This window comes from Meriones unguiculatus, chromosome 11 (assembly GCF_030254825.1).
Source record: "Meriones unguiculatus strain TT.TT164.6M chromosome 11, Bangor_MerUng_6.1, whole genome shotgun sequence".
Lineage (NCBI taxonomy): Eukaryota > Metazoa > Chordata > Mammalia > Rodentia > Muridae > Meriones > Meriones unguiculatus.
Window position 1 is genome coordinate 40978606 of NC_083359.1, and position 10399 is coordinate 40989004.

Below are 10399 nucleotides of genomic sequence, written 5' to 3' on the forward strand. Positions count from 1 at the left end.
CCATCTGTAACCTTAGTTCTGGGGATCTGATGCCCTCTTCTGGCCTCTATGGGCCCTGCCTGCATGTGACACACATGCCTGCAAGCAAAACACTCAAACATATAAAATAAAAATAAATCTTTAAAGAAGCGAGGGAGAGGAAGGGAAAGAGGGAGAGAGGAAGGAAGGAAACAAAGGAAATAAACAAGGCAAACAGCTCCCAAGAAATGACACCTGAGATTAACTTCTGGCCTCTACATGCCCCTGTGCACACACACATGCACACGAGCACATAGGGGTGGGGGAGGGGAGGGCTAACAGAGTGGCAAGATAAAATTCATAAGCGCCTCCCTTGGATTGTAAAAGCAGTTAGCAGCTGCCGCAGAGCCGCCTGTAGGTTGAGTCACCACATCCAGTGTGTACTCCTGGGGGTGCAGCCGCGCTGGAGTGACCCACTTCTAACCCATAAGCCCAATAAACTCACTAGCTCACCAAGCTACACTTGGGATGAGTCTTTTCTGGGCTCTGCCGTTGGCGGAAGTAAACGGAAGGGGGGGAATTGGGAGGAGGAGAAAGCGATTGCGTTGGAGGATCCCTCCAAGACCAGAGCCAGTACCCACACCGTCAGTCTCGGCTGCTTGGGCCTTACACCCATCCAGCACCAACGGTGTGTTTCCGGGCACCCGGTAGCCTGCCGAGTGGAGTGCGTGCAGTACTGGTGAACACCCCTGGGCCTGTGAAGGCTCCCCCCCCCCCCCCCGGACAGCCAGGACCTGTCAGATCCTCCTTTCCAGGCGTGACCAGCATGTTCCTTACATCAACAGGTGTTGCTCTGGGAACAATCAACTCCCCATGCTTCCTCCTCTTCAGAACTCACAATCCAGGACACTTCCCCTGACACAGAGAGGGGGATGGGCCCACCTCCAACGTGCTCCGAGGGGATCTGAGAGCCTGGTGTGCTGTTTGGATTTTTTTCAAACACTTTATTTCAGTTTAACCCTTCTTCTCTTATAAAACTCACTCATTTCTATGTGCACGAGTGTTTTGCTGGCCTGGGTGTCTGACCACTGCCCGTGTGCCTGGGGCCTAGGGAGGCCAGAAGAGGGTGCCAGATCCTCTGGAACTAGAGGCTACAGACGGTTGTAAGCTATCAGAGAACCAAACCCTGGTTCTCTGCAGAAACAGCAAGGGCTCTCAGCCACTGACCTGGCTCTGCAACCCAGCTAACACTGTCTGTTGTTTTAAAAAGTTTGTGTGAGTGAGTCTGTGTGTGTTGGAATGTTGCACACATATGTGTGCAGGTGAGGGCACAGGTGTGGAGGCCAGAGGTTGGCATTGGGTGTCTTCCTCACTTACGCTCCGCTCACTCTCACTCACTTAATCTGGTTTTTTTGAGACAAGTTCTCTCACTGTGCCTGGAGCTCACCGATTTGGCTAAACTGGCTAAACCACCAAGCCCCAGGGATTCTCTGTCTGTGCCGCCATATACAGCCATGTGCCGTTATCCCCAGCTTAAGTGGACACTGGGGATCCGTGGTAGTGTGGGTTCTCTAGAGGAACAGAAGTGATGGACTGATGGTGTGTGTGTGTGTGTGTGTGTGTGTGTGTATGGGGGGGATTATTAGCATGGCCTACTGGCTGTGATCTGTCTAGTCCAATAATAACTGTCTCTCAAAAGAAAGATCAAGAGCTAATCCCAGCCCTTGGGAGGCAGAGGCAGGGGGATCTCTGTGAGTTTTAGGCCAGCCTGGTCTACAAAGTGACCAGGGCTATTACACAGAGGAACTATGTCTCAGGACAAACAAACAAAGTGTAGGAGACCCCCAGAGGGCTGCTGTTCATGTATTATCTCAGTTCTCTCTGTGCTTCTTCTTTTTGCGATGCTGAGGATCGAACTCAGGGCCTTGTCTGTGCTAGGTAGGTCTTCTCTAGGGAATCCCTAGCTCTTTCAGCTGCTGCCTCATTTCTTTTACCTTGCTGTATTTGGGGAGCATAGAGGTCCTTGTGCTCACAGATAGCACTAGGGAAGCCGGGGATGTTAAACACGGAAGGTCGCCTCTTCGGCAGAGGAGACACCCAGAAGGCTGGGAATGGAGGTGGCCCATAGCCTAGGGGACCCCTGTGCTATCTGTGGGGCTGGGCCAGAACGGGCTCCCCCAGGCTCCCACAAGCAGCACTGGAAGCAGTCAATCGCCAGGGTGACCTCTGTGGGCTCTGTATGACGGAGACCTGATTCTCCCCAGGCCCGTCTTGGAGCCTTTCTCTAGAACCCATCTTCATGGAAGAGGGGACACGTACTTTGAAAAGACTTTAATGTAATTATGCCTAATTGTGCATGCAGGATTGTGTTACAGCAGGAAACTTTTATCCAAGTTATATTGTACCTAAGTATGCCCTCAGTAACCTACCTGGTGTCAGACTCTGGAAGTTTGAACCAGCACCAACCACTGAGTCGTGCTGAGCTGGGTCTTCTTTTTGTCTCGCCTGGATTGTTACTCTGCCGGCCCTGAGGATGTCTGTTCATTTGTTTATTTGTTTGTTTGTTTTCGAGACAGGGTTTCTCGGTGTAGCCCTGGCTGTCCTAGACTGGCTTTGTAGACCAGGCTGGCCTCAAACTCACAGAGATCCTCCTGCCTCTGACTCCTCGAGTGAGCTTAAAGGTATAGGTCACCACACTCAGCTCAAATAAATCTTGAAAAAAAACTTTTTTAGAAACCAGGCAGAAAGCCTGGCATGGTGGCCCATGCCTTTAACCCCAGCATTTAGAAGGCTGAGTCAGTCTGATCTCTATGAGTTCAATGCCAGCTTGGTCTACAAAGTGAGTTCCAGAACAGCCAGGACTATACAGAGAAACCCTATCTCAAGAGAGCAAAATAAATTTAAAAAAATTTTTTTTTCAAGGCAGGGTTTCTCTGTGTAGCCTTGGTGCTCCTGGAACTGACTTTGTAGACCAGGCTGGCCTTGAACTCAGAGATCCAGCTCCCTCTGCCTCCTGAGTACTGGGAATAAGACAATAAATAATTTTTAAATTTTACTTATTTTATTTTAAATGCATGAATATTTTGCTTGAATGTGCGTCTGTGCTGCACCTGTGTGCTTGGTGCCTGCAGAGCGCAAAAGAGGCCATCAGATCCCTAGAACTGGGCTATGGACAGTTGTAAGCTCCCTTATGGCTACAGGGAATTGAACTGAGGTCCTCTGTAAGAACAGCAAGTGCTCTGAACCACTGGGCATTTTCTCCAAAACAGCTCTTTTAAAAAAATAAATTAGAGCCAGGTGTGGTAGAGCAAGCTTTTAATTCCAGCACTCGGGGAGGCAGAGGCCGGCTGATCGCTGTGAGTTCGAGACCAGCCTGGTCTACAAAGGGAGTCCAGGAAAGCCAAGGCTTGAAAAACTAAAACAGATAGATAGATAGATAGATAGATAGATAGATAGATAGATAGATAAAGGCTGGGTGATGTGGTGTCTTTTAATCCCAGCTCTTGGATGGCAGAGGCAAGCATATTTCTAAGTTCAAGGTCAGTTTGTTCTACAGAGTTCTGGGGCTGTGTTGAAAGACTCTACCTCAAAAATTAACCAGCTAAGGAAAGAAAGAGTTTACTTTGGCTCATAGTTCTAGGCTGCCGTCCATCACTGCAGGGAAATCACAGAGGCAGGAGCTCAAGACAGCTGAGCAGGCTGTCACGGAACTGAGAGCAGTGAGTGCTCGCGCTCACCCCCTCCTTCCTTTGCATTCAGCTCCGGGGTCCAGCCTCTGAATCAGTGCTGCCCACAGTTCCGGTAGGTGTGATGGGTAGTCTTTGTCAGCTTGACACAAATTCAGTCACCTGGAAGGACAGAACCTCACCTGAGGAATTGCCTCCATCAGATGGGCCTGTGGGCATATCTGTTGGGCTTTTTGATTGTTGCTATGGAAAGGCCAGCCCATTGTGGGCAGTTGTGGGCATGGGCAGGGGTTCCTGGGGTGTATAAGAAAACAGGCTGAGCAAGCCAGGATGAGCAGACCCGTGAACAGTACTCCTGCATGGCCTCTGCTTCAGCTGCTGCCTTCAGGTTTCTGCCTTGGCTACCTATGATGGTGAACTGTAACCTGAGAGCCAAGCAAACCCTTTCCTCCAGGTTACTTTTGGTCACAGTGTTCATCACAGCAACAGAAAGCAAACTTTGACTGTCGGTCTTCTCACTTCAGCTAACCCCATTGAGAAAATGCCTCACAGGCACGCGCAAAGACCAACCCAATCTCTGAGCTCTGTGAGAACTTCTAAGCAATCATGGAACCGGAGGGGTTTGGGATGGGTGCCCAGCTGGCTGTGCCTTCAAAGCTGATAACTGATGGGCCAGCATTGTAATGTAGGCTCTGTCATGTCCTTACACGAGAAGGGTTTCCGGTGACCCCCCATAGAGTGTGTAGGGCCTACTGCATGGCAGCAGAACGAGTATAGGGCTCTAAGCCCTGTCTGTCCTCAAATAGGACCAGCCTTTGTTCAGTTCACCCAGCAAAAGGCCATCACTTTTATTGGATGGAGGTGGAGAGAGAGAGGGAAGGAAAGAGAGAGACATGGTAGGGGAAGGGGGCACCCCGACAGAGAGAGGAGATTGAGCAGAGAGCAGAACAAGAGAGCAAGAGCAAGGCCATCACTTCTAACAACACATAACGCGTTGCTAGGCTCCAAGCCAGCGTACCCTGAGGCCTGCCCGTGAGATTTCCTAGGAGGGCCGGCTGAGGGCTAGTGCCTCGGTCCTAGGGAAAGCCGTCAGTACGCAAGAGGAGGCGCCCAGCACCTGGGCTCTGACAGTGAAAGGATGGCTGACACACCACAAGAAAGAGCGTGCCACGGGACCTGTCAGAGGTCAAGCCATGGGACGACCAAGCAAGGCTCCCACGCTGCCTCTTTCCCCCTAGGGGGCGCCACTGAGCCTATAACGGCGGGAAGCAAGCCGGGAGCCCAGCCGCAGAGAGGCCGCCATGGGTGGGCAGAGCCCGGCGCTGCCTCTGTTGCTGCTGCTGGTGCCCGCGGTGCTGGGGAAGCCTGGTGAGCTAAGGAGACTCGTCCCCCGGACTGGGGTTGATGGGGAGTACGGGAGCTCGGAGGTCCACGGCAGCTCACCTTCTCGCCTCCACCCAGGACCGCGTGAAGAAAGCCAGGCGCCAGGTGAGGAACAGCGCTCGCCGTGAGGAGCACGCGGAGGCCGGGCAAGGGAGGTCGCCTCAGCTCTCCCATTCGTCCCCCACAGGCCTCAAGAACGCCACAGACATCAAGCTCCTCACAAGTGACTGATGGGCCCCGTGGCGGGCTGGGTGTCTGCGGACCACGTGGGAAGGGTTCCTGGGGCATCTCCTGGCTCTTCAGGATACCGGAGGAAGGGGCGCACGGTTGCACCTTCTCCCCAGCCCCTCCCACACACTTGCATCCTGGGGACGCTGCGGGCCAGCCTCAGCTGCTCAGCCAAGTGTCTCATTTGTCTGTCCCAGTACCGTGTGGTCACCGGAATGACATTCAGTCGCTGATAGTGGGCGGGATCGAATCCGTGCCAGGGCGCTGGCCATGGCAGGCCAGCCTGCGCCTGAAGAAGTCCCACCACTGCGGAGGGAGCCTTCTCAGCCACCAGTGGGTGCTCACTGCCGCACACTGCTTCAGGAAGTGAGTCCGGCATGGCAGGAGCCTAGCGGGCCAGTGCTCTCGAAACGAATCCCCTCACACCCTCCCTGTCGAGCGGCAGCGGGTCACGGTCGTTGCCCCGAAGGGACACTTCTCTGATTCTTCAGGATGTCTTACTGAAACGTTCCCATGTGGTTTGGGGTATATCCGTTTGTGCCCACGGCACAAATGGAATCAGGAAGGTGGAGGCTCCTTCCACCTTCCCTCGGAGCAGGAGGCAGATGTTAGGCCCGCACTAACGTTGGTTGGTTTTGAAGTGGTAGAGCCCAGGTTTGGCCTTAGGCTTTATACTTAGCTGAGGATGACCTTGAACTTCTGATTGTCTTGCTTCTAGCTCGTGGCACGCTGAGATTGTTGGATTCACTCGCGCTAAGCAAGCACTCTGCCGGCTGAGTTACATGCCCAGCCCTGTAACACGATGTTTATCTGTTCTCCCAGGCCCCACAGAAGCCTCCCCAGCTTCTCAGTCCTCTTTGGGTTGTGCAGGCATTCCCTCAGAGAGGCTCAGCGTCCTCAGGAAGTGAGGAGATCACTGGGCCCAGTTGGCTTCCTGTCTCTCTCACCACAGTGGCAGCAGCAGGGACTCTGGCTATGGCCTGTCTGGGCTCTATTCCTACTACGGGGTCCTTTGACACAAGAGAAAGATTTGGTAATGACTGAGGATCAGCAAATAAGTACTGACCCCATGGTTCACCTCTCACAGGGATGCAGTGGGCCCAGGTGGCCTGCCCTTCTCCTGAGGGTCCTGATAACTTTCTTCTTCTTTGCTAGGTTCCTTGATCCAGCAGAGTGGACAGTCCAGCTTGGGCAGCTTACTTCCAAGCCATCTCTCTGGAACAAGAATGCCTATTCTAGCCGGTACAGGGTAAAGGACATCATTGTAAACTCCAAAGGCACAAAGAAGTTGCACGACCTCGCCCTGCTGAGGCTGGCCTCCTCAGTCACCTACAGCAAGTACATCCAGCCCGTCTGTGTGCGGCCCTCCACCTTCACGTTCCAGCACCAGCCCAGCTGCTGGGTGACCGGCTGGGGAGTCCTTCAGGAGAATATGAGTGAGATTAGGGACGGAGGGGTGGCCATGAGGGTGGGCCGTCTCTGTTCCCTGGAGCTCCCAAAGCCTCCTGCCTGCCTGCCCCCAATTCTCCCCTCACTATTTCTCTCCTTGTCCCCCCCCCACCCCCACCCCCCGGCAAGGAGCTCCCTTCTCTTCTAGAGAAGGTGTGGGTCCAGTGGGCAGACAGGCAAGAGAGGGGCTCTCAGCCAGGCTTGCAGTCCCCAGCTAACCCAGATGGGTGCTCAAGGCCTTCTGAGAAAGCTCTCCTTTACGCTGAGATTTAATTTACAAGGACTTGTCAGCCTGGTCTACAGAGCTAGTTTCAGGGCTACACAAAGATACCCTGTCTCAAAAACCAAACCAAACCAAGAAAAGCCTCAGTTGGCATGATCCCTGCACTTGGGAAGTGAGGGCAGGAAGGTCAGGAGCTCAAGCCTGCCCTAGGCTCCATATTCTGGACTCCATAGCAGGCCTGAGATCTACCTAGACTACATGTAGCCTTGTCAAAAGAAAAAAAAAAAAGGAAAACCTCATATCCCTCTGTCATTTCTTTTAGGCTCCTCATTTCTCTAGATTGTGTAACTCTTGGCCGCCCAGACCTCTTCTCTGTCTCTTTTTGCTGACTCTGGGTAGTCTACAGGAATACAGTGAGAGAAAACGGCCTTTTCTGTTGGGATTCTTTGATGTAGTCTCGTCAATGTCGCCCCTGTGGCGGTTTGGGGTACTGCTTCTCTCTTTTAAGTTCTAACTCAGCATTAAGGAACCACCTAAAGAATACACTCCACCTTCATTTAGCGTGTGCTCATACTGTTCCACTAGGGACCTTCATTCCCACCCACCCTTTACTCCTCATTATCCCCTCCCTACGGCCCCTGATAACCAGGGAGCCATCATGTTCAGCCTCTCCCCATAAACAGAATACAGTTTGTGGTTCTGTGACTCTGGCTTCTTTCACACACCATCCCATCTTTAATATTCACCCTTTTTTTTTTCTTTCGAGCTTGAATGTTTTTTTTTTCCTTTCTTTTTTAAAATTTATTTATTTTATGAGTGCTCTATCTGCATGTACACCTGCATGCCAGAAGAGGGCATCAGATCACATTATAGATGGTTGTGAGCCACCATGTGGTTGCTGGGAAGAGCAGCCAGTGCTCTTAACCACTGAGCCATCTCTCCCGCCCTTAATTTCTTTCTTTAAAAATTATTTTCATTTATTCTGTGTGCATGTATGGTGTGTGTATTGATGTGCGTGTTGTGTATTGTGTTGTATGTATGTATATGTGTGTTGTGGGGTATGTGTGTTTTACATATTGTTTGTATGTGTGTGCATATGTGTTTTATGTGCTATATATGTGTGTTATGTGTATAGTATGTTGAGATGAGAGAGAGAGAGAGAGAGAACAACCTAGAAAAGGAGTTTGTTCTCTGCTGTGATACAGTCCTGGGGATTGAACTTGGATCCTCAGGCTTTGCCTCTAACCTCCGAGCTATCTCACAGGCCCTTATTTCTCTTTTACCTAATTGCTCTGGCTAGAACTTCCAGGATACGGGCCACAAAAAGGAAGCACCCCACCTCATCATTACTGGAGGGAAAGCTTTTGGTTTTTCGCCATTGAGCACAACTTAGCTGTGGCTTTGTGGAGGTGGTTTCCTTTGGATATAACTGGCTTGGTACTTTTATCAGGAAAGAACACTGAATTTTGTATGTCTTCCTCGTGAGCAGCAGGGGTGCATCTCCATGTGTCTGTGCAGCTCCAGGTCTGTGAGCACACAAGTGTGTTGACACCTGTGTGCAGAGGCTAGAGGTCAACCTGGGTGTCTTCCTCAATTGCTCTCCACCTCAGTTTTTATGCACACATAAAGTATGCACACAAAATATGCATCCATAAAAACATGTTTTAAACTTTACTGTTTTGGCGAGGGGCACATGCACACAGCAGCATTTGTGTGGAGGTCTGAGGACAAGCAGCAGGAACCAGGGCTCTTGTTACCATGAAGGCTCTGGGAAGAGAACTCGGGTCCTTGAGCTCAGCAGATAAGCCATCTCAATGGCCCCACACTGGGGCCTTTTGAGTCAGGGTCTCTCCCTGAACCCGGAGCGCACCAGTTTTGCCAGAAATTGCCTGTGAAGCAGAGAGCCTCCTGTCTCCATCTGCCCAGCGCTGGCGTTACAGTCCCCCTCTGCCATGCCTGGCTGTTGAGTTCTGGTTTGTTACATGAAAGTGTGGAATTTGGTCGAGTGCTTTCTCTGCAGGGACAGAGACCTTCTGTTCTTCATGCTGTTAGTGTGTGTCTCTGCTGTGTTGATTTTCCAGGCAGAGCCCTCCTGTATGGTGGGACCTTTGTGCTTGTTCATGGAGCTGCTCAGCCCTTTCCTGCACTGGTGGGCTTGGTTGCTGCATGCTGAGATATTTGCAGGGTTGGGGGACTCAGAGGCTCTTCAGCGTTTATCTACTTAAGTCATACTGTCCTCCTGTCATACTGGATTGTCCATGGTGAGGGGTGGCCAGCAGGGGACACCACCACCATGTAAGTTGTATCCTCCTGTCCTAGAGAGTACAGGTAACCATAATACTGTGTGTGCCCTGTCTCTGCCCTACCCCCAGAACCTCTGCCACCACCCTACCTCCTCCGAGAAGTACAGGTCACCGTCCTAAACAACAGCAGGTGCCATGAACTGTACAAGCTGTCTTCTCTCCCCTTCATCAGAAATGATGTGATCTGCGCTGGCGCTGAGGACGGGAGTGCGGACACCTGCAGCGTGAGTATGCCTGCCTCTCAGGGCAAGCCTGGGAGCTCTCCTGCCGTCGGCCTGTCCTCAGGGTTCATCCATGAGGAATTACTTCACAGCCTTTAGCTACGCAGCCTGTGAACACACCTCCCACCTTCTATTTATACTAATTTTCCCATAACCCCTGAGAACCTCAGAGGTAGAAACCACGGCCACACTTCCCTGCTGAAGAGGCGGAGGTTCTACTGCTTGCCAGGGGGCGAAGCAGGATCCTGCTTCCACCCACAGTGCTCCCTGCCCCGCCCAGCAAACCCTCAGGCTCACCCCTACTGCTCCTCAGGGTGACTCAGGAGGACCCTTGGTCTGCGACATGGATGGTCTCTGGTATCAGATCGGAATCGTGAGCTGGGGAATAGGCTGTGGGCGGCCCAACCTGCCTGGGATCTACACCAACGTGAGTCGGTACTACAACTGGATTGAGACCACGATGACCCTCAATGGTGCTGTCAGCTGTGGTCTGGCCCTGCCACTGCTGTGCCTTCCTTACTCTGCTATGGGCTCCCTGGCTTCCAAGGTCGGCCTGAGCCCATGAAGCTGCAGCTTTGGGCCCAAAGCACCACCGCCCTGCCCCACAGCCCCAGGATGTTCAGTGTAGGGTAGGCTGTTGTTGTCTTGTCGCCTTTGCCAATAAACTTGTGCATATCTGAGTTGGCACTTTTCAGAACATTATGGAGACCTTGTGACTTCCGGGACACTTCCCTGGGTTCACCTTGAGTGGTCCAGCCCAGGACCCTGATAGCGTGGATAGGCTTTGGTTGCAGACAGCAGACCTGTCAGAGATGGTGGAGTGTGGCCCGGAGCCTGCAGCAGCCTGAGCAACTCCTCAGAGAGCTCTGCTCATGCGAAGCTGAGATCCCTGGCTAGATGCACAACAGAGTCTCAGGGTGAACCACTGACTGCTTAGAGCTGCCGTTG

General features: G+C 52.3%; 1 protein-coding gene across 5 annotated transcripts; it reads left to right on the top strand.

Annotated features, from left to right (window-relative positions):
• The first annotated feature begins 3623 nt into the window (after nt 1–3623).
• LOC110545982 (serine protease 41-like) lies at nt 3624–10148 on the top strand. 5 transcript variants are annotated; one of them, XM_021632489.2, is made up of 8 exons: nt 3624–3759; nt 4883–5012; nt 5106–5132; nt 5215–5250; nt 5453–5621; nt 6411–6691; nt 9300–9454; nt 9765–10148. In XM_021632489.2, the coding sequence occupies exons 2-8, from the start codon at nt 4946–4948 to the stop codon at nt 10014–10016; spliced, it is 987 nt and encodes a 328-aa protein (XP_021488164.2). In that variant the 5' UTR covers nt 3624–3759; nt 4883–4945; the 3' UTR covers nt 10017–10148. The 5 variants fall into 5 exon arrangements, with proteins under 5 accessions (XP_021488164.2, XP_060220017.1, XP_060220019.1 ...); XM_060364034.1 differs by having other exon boundaries at nt 4883–5132; XM_060364036.1 differs by lacking the exon at nt 5215–5250.
• The last annotated feature ends 251 nt before the right edge of the window (nt 10149–10399 follow it).